The 20,795-nt window shown below is 42.1% G+C and overlaps 1 protein-coding gene across 5 annotated transcripts in view; it reads left to right on the plus strand.

The window, feature by feature from the left end:
* The window catches only part of slc8a3 (solute carrier family 8 member 3), a 221,513-nt gene that overhangs the window by 142,331 nt on the left and 58,387 nt on the right, over nucleotides 1-20,795 (plus strand). For all 5 annotated transcript variants that reach the window (XR_013493406.1, XM_078175248.1, XM_033643023.2 and 2 more), the window contains exon 3: nucleotides 8,886-8,992. Coding sequence is in view for 4 of the 5 variants with exons in the window: in XM_078175248.1 (XP_078031374.1) it covers nucleotides 8,886-8,992 (107 nt within the window). In the remaining variant the exon portion in view is untranslated. The remainder of the gene's footprint in view (nucleotides 1-8,885; nucleotides 8,993-20,795) is intronic.

The raw sequence follows: 20,795 nt of genomic DNA on the forward strand, positions 1-20,795 counted from the left end.
GCGTTCATGGACTCTTCTCATGAACGGTAAACATGACCTCATTTGAATGCAGCATAACTCACAAAACAATTGTCTTATACAAGACACGTTTTCCACACATATACAACATGCTAACATTACTAGCATAAGCCTATGACATTTCCTGATGCATAAATTAGCCTAGCAACTAGCAATGTTTTCTTGTATGAAACTGGAAATAACCGCACATTTAACAAAGGTGTTGTCACAAAATTCGGCTCCGCTATAACTTGCAAGGTTCCGCAACAAAACAACTGCCTTATATTAGACACATTTTCCCCACATATGCAACATGCTAACATTACTAGCATACATATATGACATTTCCTGTTGCAGAAATTAGCCACTAGCAAAGTTTTCCTTTACCTGTATGAAACTGGAAACAACATTTAACAAAGGTATCACTACAAAATTCTGCTCCATTATAACTCCCAAGGTTCACCACCCAAACAGCTTTCTCATACACAACATATTTTCTGCACATATAAAACATGCTAACATTACCAGCATAAGCCTCTGACATTTCCTGTTGCAGAAATTAGCTTAATTAGCAAAGTTTTCCTTTACTTGTATGAAACTGGAAATGGCAGCAACATGTAACAAGGTATCGTTAAAAAAATTATAACTCGCAAAGTTCATCAACAAAACATCTTTCTTATATTAGACACATTTTCCCCACAAATACAACATGCTAATGTTATTAGCATAAGCCTATGACAATTCCTGTTGTATAAATAAGCCTAGCGGCAAGTGGATTTCCCACTGCTCATATGAAGCCAGAATTACTCTCACACAGAACTTAAAATACTTTTTTTTGTGAAGACTTTATTGTCTTCACAATTTCTTATTTCTTATCTGAAATAAAAGTAAATAAAAGCAAATAAAAGCTTTGTCTCCACTGAGGGAAATGGTTTCAGCTTACAAAAATAGACAGGAGGTCTGTGTTGCCGCGACGTGTAGTTACATTTCTGGTTGTTTGTTGTCTGCGGTGTAGGATACATAGCATAGCTTAGCATAAAGCTGAAGCAGGGGGAATCAGCCTGGCTCTCTTTCCATAGCTTAATAGTTAAAGCAGGTGACTCCACATAACACCATAAGAATCATCATTCTTACATTTTGTCTTTGTGTGTGGATTAAATAAACCAGATACAGTGTGTTAATTAGTGAGCTGTTTCCCTTTGCTTCCAGTCTCAGTCCTTAGCCAGGTTAATTTCCCCCTGGCTCCCCACATATGGCAGTGCCTTTAATCACCTGAGTGAAGAAGGAACATTTTTAAGTGATGGCAATTTAGCTAAAACAACAGATTAGAGAACACACCTCTTGTAGCTTCCCCACAGCTCCCTGCTCTGGCTCTCTTTATGTTTGGCCCCTGAACGTGTCTGTTACACCTCTGATAGAAACCAACCATATCACAGCAGCTCAGGAACACAAAAGAAAACGTATCAAGACACCGTAAATAAAAACAGTGCAGCAGGGAAGTGTGAGCATGCACACGTATACCTGCGACTCACTATGTGTGTGCGCATGACTGTGAGCACACAGTCCGCCACACACTGTCACACCCTCTGTGTCTTTTCTGTCAACACACCACAGTGAGCCCGTTCATACAACGCCACCACCACTGCACCGGCAGCAGGACAGTCCCTGTAAACACTGCACTGCCACTGTGATTTGTGTTTGTGTGCACAGCAGGTGTTTGATTGTATCCCTACCATGCCACACACGCACACACGCACACACACTCCCCTGCATCGTTCAGAGTGGCTTTTTGAAGCTTCCACAGCAGCTGATGCCAGATGTTGGAATAGATGGATGAATTATTGATGATCGTCACAGACAAATGCAAATGTTGCTTAATGTTCCCCACAAGTAATTGGTGTGTGTGTGTGTGTGTGATGCAGTTATATTGTGCAGAAAGGTGTATCTATTGTAAATCTAGTGTATGAACAGTGGTTTTTTTGCAGTTGTCTGTGTGCGGCGGTATCTTAAGATACTTACGAAGACAACCAGCAGAAAAATTCGGGCTGGGATGAGATTTCCACCAAACTTTAGATGATTGGTTAATTGTCCAAAAATGTAGAAATTTTTGGTAATTTCAGTGTTATCCATTGTCTTGCTACAGTTTGCAGCACTTCTGCCAGTGTTCAGTTTTGCTTTGCTGCTTTGCTTTTTGGGAAAACCTCTTCCAGGTCGGCAGTTGTCAGAGCAGTTAAAGTATGACGTGTGAAAGTAGCTTAAGGTTACAGGAAGATATCGTAGAACCGCATACCATAGAATGAAAATTGATGGTTATTATACTTTGTACATTTGCTTATCCGCAGTACTCTAAACAAAATGCAACTGGAAAGAGAATACCATCTGCGTGCACATCTCCTTTCCTCCTCGACTTCCTGTCAAACTTTTTACACATTTAATGCACTGTGTCCAAAATGCATACTATGCACTACATACCCAATATGTGTACTATAGTTCAACAAACTTTTGTGTACGTTAAGAGTAGTAGTATCTTGTCAGGTGTAAACATGGCAACCTGTGCCAACCTCAGGTGTTCCAGTAATTCTAAGACTATATTATGTCTAGCCAAGTGGAATCTTTTTTTTGGCTCTTAGCCTTTATTTGATAGGACAGCTTCAGGGTCAAAGGGGGAGAGCGAGGCGATGACATGCAGCAAAGGCAGCTGGGGCACCTGCTCCACCAGGTGAGCTACTAGGCGCCCCACAGAGTGGAATCTTACACTTATTACATATTTACACTTGAATGGTGCTACATAGCTGTCTTGGTCGCTGTCCGTTATGAATGTTTTGCATTGCATTGTGGAATATTTATGCTGGCATATTGACCAGTGTTGGCATGCTGTAATATTTCACTAGAAACAGTAAGCAGTTCACATACTACTGGTTTCATACTAAGGTTTAGGACATAAAACGTAAAAGTTTCAACTATATTTAGCTGTGGGTAGTAAATGGGCCCTATATGGGATTGTCCACATGGGAGGGTTTACTCAAGTGGATGCCCATTTTGGGCCCGTACCCACTTGGTACCCAGGTAGCCCTAGCATAACCCATGTGGGGCCCACTTAAGAAGACCTACCCATGTTTGGCATGGGGCCAATATGGACACCAAGGACAGTACCATATAGGGCCCACTTCACTTTCCCCCATACAAGTGTTGCCTGGGTTTAAGGATCATTGTAACCAATAACAATAATAATTGTCTAATACCATATACTGTGATAGTGTGAAACCATTATATTTTCCAAGACAGTTCTTGTAACATAAAATCCTATAACCATGACTGTGTTCTTAGGTTTAGGCAACAAATACTCTCTGGTTAAGGTTAGGGAAAGATCATAATTTTGGTTGAATGTTATTTTAAAAAAGGTGATTATTGAGTGAACATTTTACTGATAACGTAAATGTTTTTAGTGCGTATTTTACTGATACCTTCAGTATCAACATTTTGCAACCTGCCAGCTACGTTGATTCGCAACATTTGCTCATTATGTTAATAGAAAAGAATTTCCTTGGCATTATGTCTCCGTCAAAACATAATTGTGGGTGGGGTGTCAGATTAGGTGGTGTGTGAGGATGGGGTGCATTTTTTTGCGGCCATGTTTGAACCACAGACACAATCTTCTCATCTTTTCTCCCCTCTTGTCCAAATAACTGTTACAGTATTTTCATTTTCTTTATGAACATGAGGGTTTAGGCTGCATTTATGGCATGTGGGAATATTAACTATAATGACATAACAGGCCTTTTTCATGTCAGGCATTTTGACATGTCACAAAAGGAGCAACGCAGGTGTAAATAATAAACCTAATGATGGCTGAATTCCATTTAGCTGCTTTGATTCCAGGATCCTTGTGTCCTGCATGCTGGCTCACTGTCACTCTCACTGGAGCATTTGATCAGAACAGAGCCATCATTAGTGTTATTAGTAACACCTGTGCTTTTCCTACAAGTCCAAATGTGTGCTGAGAGAATTTGGAAGTGTTGGTGCATTCACACTCATCTCAGATAACCCAGGTGAGTTGTTCTCTACTATCTACTCTCGTTTTCAGTATTTTAATTTTTGAACATGTACTCAAATGTACAGAGACGTGCCAAACAGAAACAATCTATCGCTGCAGTCTGTCACAAACTGTTAAAATTAAGGAAACACCATAATTTCCTCAGCAGCTCTGTTAGTGTGCTGTACATCACGAGGACTAATTACAGGTACTGTAGCTCAGTCTGGGTGAACACCAGAGTGTAAAATGTAGGTGACAAGTTAATTTATGTTGTGGAGCTCCGGAGAAATATCACACAAAGGTGCAATATGTTGGTGAACTGTGCAGCTGCTCTAATGTTTCCATGATGCTAACATGCCAGTTAATTATTGCATGATTGCTTTTTATTGACTCTCGTAGGTCCCACGTCAAATTAGGGCCACAAATCCACAGAATAAGATATTGTTGCTATATTAAGTTAGTGTGACGCTTGATTATCGAGCAAGCAGCTGCCCCTGGATCCCACAGCTCCAGGGGCTCAAACACTCCGAGTGCCAACTGGTTTGTGCTAATTTAACTGAAAATTAATTTGTCATTAAAGCACAATATCAGTTGACGTGATGAAAGCTGTGAGGTAGGCTCCTGCTTCATTACTCAGTCAGAGGCTGGTCTTAAAGCTGCTCTAATCAATATGTCTATATTAACAATGGATGAATTGACTATGGATAATGTGATGGGATCAGCTGTAGTGTGAATTATCAACTGCAGTTCTCCTCAGCTTTATGTAGCTTTGAAGTGTCTTTCAGCTCATTGTTTTGATTCTGTACAGCTCATACCTTTACTGCAGTGTTTTCACTCTCTCGCTCTCATCAGCATTGTTTCCAGATGCAGGAGGCAACTGCTTTCAACCAAAAGTTTTAATAACTCCAGTGTTTGCTCCCTGCTTAGCTTCAAAAAGCAGCCACACTAAGGGCCCGATTAGATGGAGCGCTTTTAGTGGCAGCCTGGGGCGACTTTTTGTTATGGTTTACAATTAGGGTGAAGCTTTTCGCTTCTATTTCTACTTCCGTCTGCATTCCTCCAACAACACAGGGTAAAAACAAGCCCCAGGGAACAGCGCCGAGCTTTGAAGCCAATTTTACATAGTGGCCAAAAGTGGAATTACAACGTTTGGGTCTGTCACGTTATGCCATGGGGCCAAAAAGACTTTTTCCCATAGACTTATATTGGGAAAGATACATCTGTAAACCAGTGGATAATTGTTATTGAGCATCACAACGCCACGAAATGACTCGTTTCACTATCAGGATTTGATCCATTTGATCCATTCGGTCTGATAACAATCAAGTTAGCGGAGTGCTAAACCGGAAGTTAGCCACTTGGTTGCCATAAGTCTTTTATGTACTTGCTCTGTGGGCCCAGTGATGTGGAAGATGGGTAGTTTCATCAAGCTCTTTTGGAGTCATGCACCACCGAGCAACTTTCATAGGAACAAACAGGACCTGCCTCCAATGCTGAATCCAGTTCTCTTTATACATCCATGGGTCAAAAGGATGTTAGCTAACACCTAGTCATTTACCTTAGAGCAAAGGTTCCCAGCTGGTCCAGCCAGGGGGTCCAGATGTCTTCTTAGTCATTAGTTCAAGGTCCACACAGTTTATTACATTCAACGTTATACTTGCATTTGGCCATGTTGTTGAGCTAGTTTGCTGTCTCTGTTGTTAAGTAGCTGTCCGTTATTCACTCATTCTATAGGAGGAAACAGCACTTCTGTGGCGGAATTTCACTGTTCTTCAAAATGAAGTGTGGTTTTTTTTACAAACTTGACACGTTTCGAAGTCACTTGCGGTCCATTCAGGATGGACCTGCGACCCATTTTTGGACCATGACCCACCAGCTGGGAATGACCGCCTTAGAGAGTATAAAAGATATCAGCTATCATCTATAACCATCACTAATTATTGGCATGTAGATGTGTACAGAGTGGGACCGTCATCACTCCTGTGAAATTTGGGGCATATTGGACAATGTATGCTGGAGTTACAAACTACTTCCTGTTTTGTGGTGAAACATGGAAGTTTGACACCTTGCTATGGTCGCATAGTTCGACAGAAACTCAAGCTTTTAGTAACTTTTCATCTTTAAGGTCTTTAGATGGAACACACCAAATTTGAAGTTGATCAACCCCTGGAAATGGCCACAAATGGACAAAAATTGCACATTGAATTTATAATGGCTGACTTCTGTGGGGTTTAGGGTATGGCTCCAAGGTCAAACCAGCTTTGGGGGCTGCTTGGTAGAAATTTTGTAGGGGGCGCTACTGAGCCATTTTTTTTTTAAACCCGAGCACAAGACCCCTAAAATACCAAATATTTCACCAGATGTGCTGTGTGTGCAAAGTTTCATGACTTTTTGAGTTTGTAAAGGCCCTCAAAAATGCGATTCATTTGGTGGAAGAAGAATAAAAAAAATCCTTGCATTTCAATAGGGTCCTCACATCACGTGGTGCTCGAGCCCTAAAAAGCTGCCCCAGGCTTAAATCATGCTCTGTCTGATCTGGGCCTAAGTTAGCAATGAGCTGGTCAACATAGTGGAGCATTTAGCAGCGAAAGATCCAGATATTTCCTTCATGAGTTGGTGGAGACCAAAAACAGAGCTAAAAGGAGAGTGAATATTGCACAAACACGGCTCCAAATGGGTGTTAATGTTACCCGCTAGATCTGTGAAGAGACAGCTACTTGCTAACATGTTAGCATTATCAAATCAAGGTGCTAATATGTCATAATTGTGTTTACAGTCTGCTGTGTTGCCCCATAATGGCCAAAAAATCAATTATTGCAGGATTAAAGATGATGTGTTTTCAGACCTTTATCAGTTTTGTTGCTAATTCCTACATTATCATGTTTAATCAAATTGCCACAGCAAATCTGGAGCCAGGTATCAGTTAGCATTGAGAAACTGCTTAAAAAGGAGAAGGAAGAGGAGGGTTAATGAAGGCCCAGCTGCTCATTTTACCCCCAGGGCCTGCCGGCAGGTTAATTGGCCATGTCGTTAAATGCATGGCTGTTTTTTGCGTGTGGAGTCTACATATGTGGTTTCTTCTCCGTGTCTGCTTGACATGCATGTCAGGCAACTGAGCTGTTCCTCACTACAGCCAGGCGGTGTGTGCTTGCCAGATCCCACTTGTCCATTAGACTCCAGTGCTTCCTCTTCTCATTCCTGGTGAAAAAGCAAGGCGATGTTCCAGGCGGCGGCAGCAGCACTGCAGACATCTCGCCTAACAATCTGAGGAAAGCCCTGCCGGTGGGATATGAAGAGAGAGAAAGAGAGATGGATTGTTCTGCTGTCTGTGGTGTGCTAACAGGATCTTAGATAGTAGACTCCCCCTCGGCGAGCAGGATTCACATCCAGAAACACATATACACTGGCCAGAGAAAGGGATTTAGCCATGCATTACAGCAGCAATAGAAATGCATTTTAATTCCTCTGGAGATGCTGGGATTAATAATTTTATGTACATGGTGTGTGCAGCGCAGAGTGTGTTTGAATATCTGAGTTTGAGTGGGTGTGTGACAGGCAGAGTTTGAGCTTTTGCGTGTGTGTGTGTGTGTGTGTGTGTGTGTGTGTCTCAGAGCTTTGACTGACACAAGCCACGCTATATGTCACAGTGCTGGAAGTGCATCAGTGGGATGTCAGGGAACGAGCTGCTTTTTGACTCGATACATGATACATGAGCAGCGATTCATAATGAATGCTGCAGTGCCACTTATCTTATTAGCTGTACTCCCGCTTTCCAAATACTCTCCCTAAATAACATGCGTAAAAAATTGCATTTTTGCTCGGATGAGGAGGAAAAGCGTCTTCCCATGAGATGTCAGACGCATAATAAACTATGTCATCCCTATTTCAGGGCTAGCTGCGCCGCTGTCGACTATTGTTGACTCGTCTGCTGCTTTCTGGTGCCTTAGAGAGCGGATGCAGCGAGTGTCATGACTTGACTGTTTGTTGTCGTTTGCATGAATTGAATTCAACAAAGCTATTCCTCGAGGAGTTCCCACTGTGATATGGCGAGGTGTGGAGACATCTGGGTACCTACTGACCACTTAACTGCCTGCACTCGTCAATAACTCTTTAAAAAGATCAATTAGGGCGATCAGTGGCAAGAGCGCCGCCGGGGCTGAGGTGCCATATTGAGCTGTTTCTGTGAGATGATGTCACGCGCAGCTCTTTTCCAGGGAAAGAGCCTCACCCCTCCAGACATTTGACTTCATTAAAGGGGTGTTCTCCTCAAACCAGAGCAATAAACTCAGCAATAAGCTGCTTCTCTCTTATCTGCCTCGTCTGGGCCTCGAGAGGCGTGGAAGAGGAGGGAGGGGAGTCCTCGCAGTGTCCAGCCAGCCGTCTCATTGAAAGTGTTCTGACTGAAACATCGAGCCATAAAAATCGATTTAGATAGCGACAGTTTCTTTCATTTATCGTTCGCTCACCTTTTTGCCCTTGTGAAATGTCCGTTTACACATTTTACAACCTGATTGATTACATGCTGCTGTTTTCAGTTCATTGTGTTCTTTTATCCTCTCTGCTGTGGAGTGCTCCTCGCCCTCCTGTTCCACTTGTATCAGACGCCGTGATAAATGTGGTTGTCATGACACCCGTGGCAGCCAATGAGCTCGCTGGAACCCGCGAGTGTGTCGAGTCCAGCCGGTGACAGACAGAGCAAGCTGACCTTTCACCTCCTAACCTTTCTTCCATGCTGATTATTAATCCTACTTACAGTGCACTTCCTGTGTCCCTCCATCGCAAATTAACCTTTCTCTTCTTCTCTTCCCCCCCTCTCTGTCCTCACCCCTTCCTGTTTCCCCTCTCCCTCTTGCAGCAAACTTATTCACGTGAAAATTATTGACGATGAGGAGTATGAGAAAAACAAGAACTTCTTCCTGGAGCTGGCCGAGCCTCGCATGGTAGACATGAGTCTGCAGAAAGGTGCGGTACTGAACATATTTCTTCCTCTCTTATCTCTGTTTCTCGCCCTCACACGTTGTCTGTTGCTGTGTCTCAAATCGGATGCTTCCGTTAGTACACTTACATGTAGTATACGGCGTACACTGTGCACTATGTATGTGCGCAAATTTTGACGTGGTAGTGTTGTGTCAAATCAGCAGAAATGACTGATCTAACAGCATTTCTTCTTCTGCTCGGCAAATTGCTGTTGGGCGAAGCATTACCCCCAAACGTTTGACGAACAATTGTCACTCATCAAAATACATGCTTGTTTGCTCACTTGTCGTGCTCTGTATCATTATATTAACATTGAACATGCTTTCACAGCAGGTTTTTATATCTATGGATGTCCGTAGCTGATTCTGGCTGCCTCGATCATCAGCTGATCTATTGTGTTAATGATAAATGCCACATTTAGCAAATATTTGCAACTTGTAAAGCATGAGACCATGAATTTAATACTACAGTCTCTTACAGTGAAAAAGCCCATGCATAAACAACCCCGTCTTACTCCAAAGTCGTCGAAATCCGGCGCTTGGGCAGTGACTTGCTGTGTCAGACACTGACGAAAAAGCTGTCCTTTGACGTTGGCATGATACGCAGTCGGTTGCTGTCATAGTTTAGTGATGCTCAGCAGCATCAGGGGGAAACACGGCGGGACAGGAATGAAAGTTAAGGCAACGGAAGCCTGACTGGGGCGGATGGGAGGGTGGATGACTCCAAAAAACACCAACCCTCACACAGGAGAGCGGTGTTCATGTCCTGTAAGATTGTAAAGCCAAACCTTGTTCTTTTTTCGTTTTACTACGTTGTTGTACCGACGTTGTGCGTTTATTTTCAAAGAGACTGTGTGTAAACGTTAAATTTCTTGTGAAAACTGAAGTGTATTTTGAAAGAAGACAATGCATGTAACAGGCATAACTTGACACGGTGTCCGAGAACTTCAACAACCAACGCACCCAGGGTACCTTGCACGTCGTATCTGGATGTGGAAAGTTAATGGCCAAATGTCGGTATATGACGAGGTCAGAGTGAGAATGTGTTGGCATGAACATCAAACATAACTACGCCCCTAGATCGTCTAGCTTACACCAAAACATATAACGTCGTTGCCTGATTATAAAATGAAGGGCTATACCTAACTTAGAATTACGTCAGTCAAATCAGACCTGGCTGTTCAATATGAATATTTGACTGTTTGTTCCACCATCCATTCCACTATCGAACTAAAGCCAGAGACAGTGTTGTATTAAGTTGCTGTGAGCCATTCACTGCTTCGAAGCAGAGGGCAGGAAATGTAAGCCTCCCCTCCTCCTCAAAAAAAAAAACATAATTAAAACCCTACTCAACTTGAAGGAAACTCAGTCAACTGAGGCATCTGCGACTAATGATTCAAATCTCCGACTCTTAGGGGGGTGGCCGTACTATAGTCTGCCACTGTTAGCTAGCTAGCGAGCTAATGTTAACATTCATGGTAGCATTTGTGGTACCAAAGTAATACAGAAATAACCCTTTAAACAAACTGACGGCTTATATCTGACAACGGTATAGTACTAGTGAAAAATACAGATGTATATTTGTACAGTGCTTTGGTGTTCAAGGCGGCAATCAGCCGACATTTCACAAGTTTGAAATGTGTTTGTGATGCTGTGACTGCATAGGCAACATGGTGACCACTGAGGGTGAGAAGCCTCCAACATTCCAAATGTAACACTTGTGACCATTAAATCTGCACCATGCGGGTGTTCACAGTGATCTGCATTTTGCCATACTTCCCAGGGTGAATGCACACAAAATAACTGCTGTAACTGCTAAAAGAAATATCCGATCTGAGACACAGCATATGTCTTTCCTCCGTCTCTCTCCAGACCTCTTTGCCTCTTCTTTGTCCACTTCCTTTACCTGAACTTTCACTCTGCTCTCTCTTCCATGGCGCTGACACCCATTCCCCCCTTTGCCTCCCTTTACTTTGACACCACTGTGCACACAAGGACTCTCTATCTCATCGCCATGCTCTCATCTCACACCTTAAACTCAAACCACAAACACTCCATCCTGATCGTAATGACAGCCCCCATCCCCCAGATGACATCGTCATCTGCATAAAAGGAGGACAGGGAGTCTAGGAGCTGCTATCATTTACCATCTCCACAGATCAAGTAGCCATTATTATGTAGAGGCATGTTTTATCTAAATGCAGAGTCTAGTAGCTATTTTTAAGTAAGTGCCTGCTTGGTGGAGAAATGCAAGCAAATTGCTGTCGGTGAAATGAGATTATTGATTTGTTTCTTGCTATAAGGCTGTGTAACTCACAGGACTGTTTGAATTTAATAGTTTGTATGAAACTTTGTGAACCTAAACAAGCTCTTTCTCTGATGCTATCTTGTGTGCAGCTCATATTGAGGTCAGGTATTCTTCGGCAGGGGCCGTGTTACTCACTGCAAGATTGTATTCCTCTGCACAGCAAGCTTGTCTTTAGGCTTGTTTTACAGCAAGGTGCATATGGAAATAAAAGTAGGACATGGAAGAATTCAAATCAGAGCAAGTTTTCATCATAAGTTTTGTTTGTTTTCTTGTTTCCAGCTTGTCGTAGTTAATGTCTGCTGAAAGAAGCCGACAGGCATTTTCTTAAGATTCGCGCACCGTTATCTAATGCAGTGTTATCTAACCACGCTCAAGGCCAGGGGACGGGAGAGGCTCACAAGCTGGTGCGCAGGGTGCAGAATCTTAACACTTGGCTGTTGTCTCCAAACACCAAACAGATCATTATGTTTACGTTATTGTGTCTGGCAACGCTGTCTAAGTCGCGCCCGGATCCCTGTGTAGTCATGATGAAGAGCAGTTACTATGCAGGTCTTTATGAGTGACGGCTGCATCACTCCAAACACTCCTCCGCTGCTCTGTGATGCTTCTTGGTTTGTTTTTTATTCTCTTTATGTGTCAGCGCAGGTTTTACCCACACACACACACACACATGCTGATAAACACACACAAGCTGTCTGTCACACATCTCTGTTTAGGTTGTTTGTAATATCAGTAAACTTGGAGGTTAAACTTATTCCACTCCTGAATTTGTTGTTTATTTCTCAGGAACCAAAATAAATGTCTATAATATTATATGTAATACAAATATTTCCACACATGATATCATTGTTGACAGTTTTTGTGCTTAGAGAGTGGTATCAGTCTTCTCATCTAACCTCCGCCAGTAAGCAAAAGCAGCCAAGGCTAACGTTAGCTAGCCAGTGGAGACTTGAGGGTGGGTGGTGGACGCTGTGTTAACACCGCTAGCTGTCTGTCAGCAAAGCCAAAAAAAAAAAAAGTTAACGGGTGTCCAACAGTCAAAAGCAAAGTTAGCTGAAACTGGCATCCCAGGCTTTACTAATCTCTGATCTTAACCTTGACACGGAGTCTTTAATCTAAATTACCTTTAACACTACCCTTAACTTAACCACACACTAAGAGGTTACCATACTTACTTACTTGGTCTAGTATGAGCACTAGCTTATAGTGGCTAATGTTAGCTAATCTTTGCAAAGATTAGATCTTGCATATATTAAGAGAACTGGATACAGCATTATTATTTCGGCAGTTTGAGATCACCCCGATCTTCAGCATTATGGGACCCATAGAGCAACCAGACCAGAGACTTATGACAGCTGAGTGTTGCTTTGAAGAGAACATAGATTCATTTCACTTTTAGTTCAGTTGTCTGTCAGAAAGGGCCGCACTATGGGAAGTACTGAGCTTACAACTGGATAAAGACTTATTATACTGCACAAGCTGTGTGAGAGATTGTAGATAGCTCTTTTAATATAGTGTTGCTGTTTTTAAATGTGGACCCCTATGACTTTAATTAATCAAGAATTTACTTCATTTTTAGATTCTTCGTTCACTGTGGAGGCAACCGAGGAAAAAGTTTTGGTGGCCATGTGGGGGGGTGAAGTATTGCTTTAAAGTAAGAATACGTAACTTTTGAAAAACTAAAATAAGCAATCTTTCTATCACAATCTAAAGCACTCGGAGAGCGCAGACCTACGCCAAGCAGCTCGGATTTCCCGCCATTTTATTATTTTATCCACTTTGCTTCAACCGATCACCACCAAAAATTTTATCATCTGTTCCTTGTCCCATTATCAACCTTTCCTGAAAATTTCCTCAAAGAGAACTTTTCGAGTTATTTTGCAGATAAAAAGACCAACGCCGGCGAAAACATAACGTCCTTGGGGGCGGTAATAAATATTTAAATTCATAATTGACAAAAATGCACCCTAACTAAATTTCTTACACTCACTTGGTGTTACAGCGTCTCTTGGTCCGGTCTGACCAGTGACTTGCTAATGTTAGCCCACTTACATGTTGTGTAGCTGACATTACAGAGTTATTTGCAGACTTTCTGACTCTCTCTTCTTGTGCTACTGCTACACTGTGTCTTAGTGTGTCATAGATAAACATTTCAGAAGAAGAAGTAAACACAGCATGCCAATTATTGTCACATAATTGCCACTTGTGGCTGCAGGGGCTGCTGTTAAACAAAAGCTCTATAGACTTTCTTTAAATGCGAGATTTCCGTGCCCTTGTGAGAACATATTATTCAGTGATTACTGGTTTATTGGGCCTGTAGTCTCTCCCCAGTCACCCCGAAATGCTCCTGAATATGTTTCAGTCCAATCAAAAAGGGACAAAATCACATCAAGTCTGGAGGTACTAACAAAAAAGAACCATACGGTGCAAACACACATGCCATTCTTCATTTCTCGCAGCCAGCGAGGTTTCTGCAGCAGGGTTGTTGAGTTCAGTGCACCGAATACGAGTCAGGATTGTTACAGACAGAGGAGGTGTAGAGGAAGTGGAGGAAGAGAGAGATATCTGCTCAGACAGAGGGAGAGATGAAGATAGGTAAGGACAGCTGGAGCTAAGGATGACACATGCCAATGGCCAGGTTTAGTCTGAAGAGATCAAAACAGCTGCTTTGTTTGGGTCGCACTCTGACAGGGGAACCAAAGTGAAACCTTCTGTGTGTGTGTTTTCTGGCTCCTGGAGCTCCGAGCGTCTTGTGATTCCTGCATGTAGACAATGAGATACTTGTAAAACACTGGATTTCAAACCACATCCAGATAAGGTGGTTTTACTTTACTCTGTCACGATGGGGCGTAACATGTGGATACACCTTTGCACCTGCTTTCCTGTCAACATACACTATATGGACAAAAGTATTTGGCTACACCTGTTCATTATTGAATTCAGGTGTTTAAATCAGACCCGTTGCCACATGTGTATAAAATCAAGCACCTAGCCATGCAATTTGCAATTTGAAAACATTTGTGATACAAAATGGGTCAGTGTGAAGAGCTGAACAACTTCATGCGTGGTACTGTGATTGGACACCACCTTTGCAATAAGACGGTTCGTGAAATTTCATCTCTGCTGGGTATTCCACGGTCAACTGTAAGTGATAGGAATAACAGCAACTCAGCCACGAAGCGGAAGACCACGTAAAATCATGTAAAAAGTGTGCAAAAGTCACCAACGCTCTGCTGATTCCACAGCTGAAGAGTTCTGAGCTTCCACTGGCATTAATGTGAGCACCAAAACTGTGTGGTGGGAGCTTCATGGAATGGGTTTCCATGGTCGGGCAGCTGCATGTAAAGCCTCACATCACCAAGTCCAATGCTAAGCGTCAGATGGAGTGGTGTAAAGTAGGGATGCGCGCGATTTGCCGTCTTAACGATTAAACCTTCACCCCCTCGCAAGTCCAACAGGGAAATTAGTCGCCAGGAACATCCCTAGTGTAAAGCACACCGACACTGGACTGTGGAGCAGTGGAAATGTGTTCTGTGGAGTGACAAATCACGCTACTCTGTTTGGCAGTCAGGTGGCAAGTCTGGGTTTGGCGGACATTACCTGCCTGACTGCATTGTGCCAACTGTGAAGTTTGGTGGAGGAGGGATTTACAGGGTTTGGGCTTGGCCCCTTATCTCAAGTGAAGGACAGTCTTAATGCTTCAGCATACCAAGACATTTCGGACAATGCTATGCTTCCAACTTTGTGGCAACAGTCTGGGGAAGGCCCTTTTCAATTCCAACATGACTCTGCCCCAGTGCACAAAGCAAGGACTATAAAGACATGATCAGATGAGTTCACAGAGCCCTGAGCTCAACCCCATCGAGCATTTTTGGGAGGAACTGGAACGGAGATTGCGAGCCAGGCCTTCTCGTCCAACATCAGTGCCTGACCTCATAAATGCTCTATAGAATAAATGGACACAAATTCCCACAGAAACACAAATTTTGTGGAAGCTGTTGTAGCCGCAGAAGGGGGGAAAACACCATATTAAAGTATATAGACCAGGAATCGGCACGCCAGGGGACCCGTCCCTGCCTGCCGCCCGGCACACAATGCACCTGACCCTGATTTCTGTCTCTGCAGGGGACAGGGAGGGCAAGGTGGGATCACAGAGTGACTGCTCCGGTGGATTGCCCTTTCCGGGTCTGGGGAAAGTTACTGCCTCAAGTGAGGGAGTACAAATATCTTGGGTCTTGTTCACGAGGGTAGAATGGAGCGTGAGATGGATCAGAGGTTTGGTGCGGCTTCTGCAGTGATGCAGGCACTGCGCTGGTCCGTTGTGGTGAAGAGGGAGCTGAACCAGAAGGCAAAGCTTTCGATTCCCTGGTCCATCTACGTCCCAACCCTCACCTATGGTCATGAGCTCTGGGTAGTGACCGAAAGAATGAGATTGCAGATACAAGCAGCTGAAACAAGTTTCCTCTGTGGGGTGTCTGGGCTCAGCCTTAAAGATAGGGTGAGGAGCTCAGACATCCAGAGGGAGCTCAGAGTAGAGCCGCTGCTCCTTCACATCAAAAGGGGTCAGTTGAGGTGGTTCGGGCATCTGATCAGGATCCTCCTGGGCGCCTCCTGTTGAAGGTGTCCGAGGCACGTCCCACTGGTAGGAGGCCCTGGGGCAGACCCAGAACACACTGGAGGGATTACATATCTCATCTGGCCTGGGAACACCTTGGGGTCCCCCAGGAGGAGCTGGAAAGTGTTGCTGGGGAGAGGAACGTCTGGGGTGCTTTGCTCGGCCTGCTGCCCCCGCAACCCAGCCCGGATAAGCAGATGAAAATGGATGGATGGTTTTTTGAATACAATGTCATCACAGTTCTTGTTGGTGTAATGGTCAGGCGACAAATACTTGTGTCCATGTAGTGTAGTTGTGTGTATTTGTGGCAAAAGTAATTAAACCGTGGTTCATTCTGATGCTAGAAAGATAACAACAGAATGTGCTGCTAATGAAAGTGCAGACAGTGTTGATGATGAGTAATACTAGATACGTCGACTCACTTTTTTTTTTTTTTTTAATGCAGGAGGTAATGAATGTTTGATCAAGGGTAATAAATGTTTGATCTATATATGATGAGGAGGTAATGAAAAAGCTTTTCTGTATTATTTCCCATGCAGGATCATCTTTTATGAATGTGCTCGTGCTGATGAAATTGCTTTGATTCAAAATTAGAGAAAACTCCAGCCAGTGTTTAACGGAGGGGCTACAGTTATTCTCCTGTTGCCACAGTAGGTGCTGCTGGATCTCAGCGAAGTGAACACTATGATAATTTCTCACTTTTCATATATAATGTGGCGATTATATTGTTGTTCATAACCGCTGATGTGGGGCTGATTGGGTTTGTTTTTCTCCTTATTAAAGCTGGAGTGGAGGAGCAGAATTGATGAATATTCTATGAGAGTCTTTGTTTTGTTTGGCTTTTCTTTTTTTTTTCATATTCAACAGCCTTGCTCCATTTTCCGATGCAGCCTTTCCATCAACAGAACTTTGCAACAAAAAAGCCTCTTGTTTTTTACATATTATTTCTCTATTATAGATTATCAAAATAGGAACACCAAAATAATCCTCAGATCTCATTTTAACTCCTGATGTTTTCATGTTTTACCAGCAGCTGCAACTTCTCCAGATTTGTTGGTACAGTGTGACGCTGATAGCAGAACCTGGCAGATGTGAGGGAGTTGTATGCTGGCAGGTCTGACTTTGGACAGTGTGTGAGTAATGAAAGCAATCAAGCCAACAGTCACCCTGACCTGTCAGTCTGGAGTTGTTTACTGCCGGCTCCAGCTATGCCCTTCTCTAACTTATACTGAAGTGGTCAATACCATTAGCACCTCTGGTGTGGTGGCCAGGCAAACTCCACTACTACTGCTGCTGCTGCTGCTGATGCTGCAACACAACACTGCAGAGTCACAGTGACAGTCAGTACGCAGCTTTACAGGGCTTTATTTTGATGACATATTAATGTCCATGCCACATATGTTTGGGGTGATTTATTCGAACTGTGAGACTTTTATTTTGTTCCTTTGGTTCATTTCAGCAGGTGACAACATTTTCATTTCACTTGGCTTCAGTCAGATAAATTATTTTTCAGTATACAACTTTATTCTCATCAACACCTCTTGAATGTATATATTTATTCAACATACATAACTGTACATATTTCTTATGTTTCTTATATTATCTTCCATTTTTGCTTTATTCTGTTGATGTATATTGTAGTTAAATTTTAAGACTTACAACCTCAGCGCAGTGACGATATATATTTTATTTTTAATATTTTTAATATCTTAAATTCTAGTGTTAAACACTGTGGCATAATACACATTTATTTTTATTTTTAGTGCATAATTTAATTTCTGTTTTATTGCTTTATGTCTTTTAATCCACTATTCTTTACATCGGAGTGACTGTAATGAATCAGTTTTTCCCCTCAGGGATCAATAATGTATTTCTGGTTCTGATTCTGATTTCACGTAACGATGCGCTGCAAAGTGTTAACTCTCTAATAGTTCTCTGCCATAATTTATGTTAGAATATTTTTAACCAGCAGTTAATAAAAGATTAAGGTTTCAGCTATGAATAAATGTTTCAATGGACAGAAATATGTTCTGAAATCAGGTGATTCGTGATTGACGTCATGTTGTGCATTTGTGCCGACCAGCTAAAATGCTTTAGATACAAAAAATTAGGAAACCAACAGAAACTATTTGAACATTTAATTCAAACAAGAACCAGAACACACAAAGATTTGATACAATATCTGCCCATTTTAAAAACTAAACAATATTTGTAAGTAATTTATTTATAGGAATGTCTCATTTATTTTGCCAGTATTCATCGTAGTTAACTAACAAATAAACACTGTTTTTAATCTTTCAAAAATTATTCTAGTCTCTCAAAATGCAGTTAAAGTTGATGCTCAACAACTTTGATCATTTCTGATCCATTCGTGAGTTAATTAACTTATTTTTGCTTGTCAAAATGTCCATAAGGTTTAGTTTTAGTACATCCTCCCTGTATATATTTAAGGAATAATATCCTTACATTTAATTACATTTTTTTTTGTTCTTTTGTTTGTTTGTTTTTTGCCTCTTTTCTTGTGTTTTGGGGTAAATATCTTTGTCCTTTCACTTTTCTTTTTCTTTTTAAAGTAATATTTTGAAATACATGAATGGAAACCTGACACATTTTTGGAACTGCTTCTGCACTGTCATATTAACAAAAAAATAAATCTTTGCAAAAAACAAACAAACAAACAAACAAAAAAAATAGTTATAGTCACAAGTGTTTATTTTACAGTTGGTTGGCCTGCTCACATTTGCTACCAGCACTCATTAAAGACTTTCAAATCTTATATCAAAATGAATCTGATTTCTCTGTGTGTATATTAGAGGTAACACATGTCCAACATCTCTGACAGACCACAGACCAGAGACCACTTTTAATACTATAAAACTAAAATGTTATCCTAAATATGAGTACAGGGGAAGAAATCAAATATTTTTATGTTTTATATTTCTATATTTTTCCTTCTATGAATTTCAAAGGACCAGAAAATAGCTGTGTGCCAACCAACCCCAGTCTCCCCTAACCTGAGCCAACTGTATAAAACAACTTGCCTGTTTTCAGACCTTTTAATCTGCCCTCTCCACTGAGTCAACTGGAGTATAACAAGTTGACGGTTCTGTCTGATATCAGGCAATAAAATAAAGCACAGTTTTTTTTTAATACAAGACTGATGTTGACATTTGATGGGAAAAAAAATCCCACTGAGGGGTCACCAAACAAAAATTCCAAACTAGGCCGACATCCTGACACAGAAAGCACAAGGACAACAGGACAAAGCCTCATAAATGCTGAACTGTTATACCACGGGACAGCATATATCCTTTTATTTAATACAGGGTGGCACAACTGATGATGATCTCTGAACCACAGAATCAGAGTTTATGCCCATGTGTCAGCAAGAATCTATCCAACACAGTGCACCCTGCAGTGTCGCTGCTCTGTATCTGTCCGTGACCTCTGACCTCTCTGTTGGGCAAAAGCAAAACTGACCCACACAGAAATCAATGAACACAAAGTTATTCTGCAGCTGCATGAGCAGTGGGGTTTACAGTGTAGTGGTGTCATTACAGTAGCAGTCATTTTTCAGTTGATGAAATCAGGGATGCTTTTTCTGAATGATAGCTGAGCCGGGTTGTCGACTGGTTTTCATTCAGAAATAGCAACATGTCGACATGCTGCTGTGGGGTCAGTCTGGTGTGCAGTCTGGTGAGAGAGCCGTGGTGGAGAATACTTGCTCAGATGGTACCAATACCCTGGGATCGCAGAGATCGCCTCTGGAAACCTGTCTGATTAGCTTGTCACTGTCTCATCATCTCCCCGTGCAGCAGCAGAATATTTGACATGTATTTTAAGTGTTTATCTGATGGTATTGGTCAAAGTACTTATTGTCAGTTAAAGGAGCAGTTTATTAGATTTAGGGGGATGTAGTGGCATCTAGTGGTGAGGATTGCAGATCGCAACCAGCTGAAAGTTGTTCAAGCAGTTTTTACTGGGAGCCACATTACCCGCAGAGGCTCTTCTTCTTCAAAACAAATGGACCAGGACTTTTAAACCGGTAAAAACACTGATACACTAATGTGAGACTATATCTTTTGCCGGAGCAAAGTTTTTTTTGCGGGAGCTGAATTATTCGCAGAGGTCTCTTCATCTCCAAAACAAATGTACCAAGTGATTTAAACTGGTAAAACACTGAATAAAGCAGTTTCATGTCAGTGTTTTTCCAGTGCTCTTGTTATAGAGGGGCTACTAACTACTTGAATGGTGCTATCTCGAGCCAGTGTTTGGTTTGTCTGCTCTGGGCTACTCTACAAACACGGCAGTGTAACAGGGCAGACTCCATGACACCATGTAGATATAAACAGTTCATTCTAACGATTCTTGTTTTCAGGTGATTATACACCTTAAAAATATTCCATATCTGCTCTGTCACCTCCGAGCCCTCTGTTTCCGTCCTCACAGTATGCTGGTGTTGGATGGTGGGTCGCTACTGCTGCTGGCTGTATGTGCTTATGTCTCCCTCACACATATTCTCGCTGGCTAACTAATTGGCGCTACTTACTTATATTATTGAGGCGTATGTATTATGAATACAGTCCATCTGATGCTCATTTTGTTTGTTGTTCATCTTTCATCACTACTACAAATGCAGCTGTAGCCGGTGTCTCACTATCACTATCCTCATTCATATTTTAAGAAGCTACAAATTATATTCAGCCACAAAGTAAGTCTGAAAAGCTGCAAATCAGAACAGAAGTACAGAGAGTTGTTGCATAGAGATGATACACCGTCTCATCTAGTTGCATTGGTGTGAACCAGCAGGTTTTTAGAGCATTGCAGAATGACACAGTTGCCTGTTTCACCTCATCTCATTGCGAA

Source organism: Epinephelus lanceolatus, chromosome 15 (assembly GCF_041903045.1).
Source record: "Epinephelus lanceolatus isolate andai-2023 chromosome 15, ASM4190304v1, whole genome shotgun sequence".
NCBI classification, from domain to species: Eukaryota; Metazoa; Chordata; class Actinopteri; order Perciformes; family Serranidae; genus Epinephelus; species Epinephelus lanceolatus.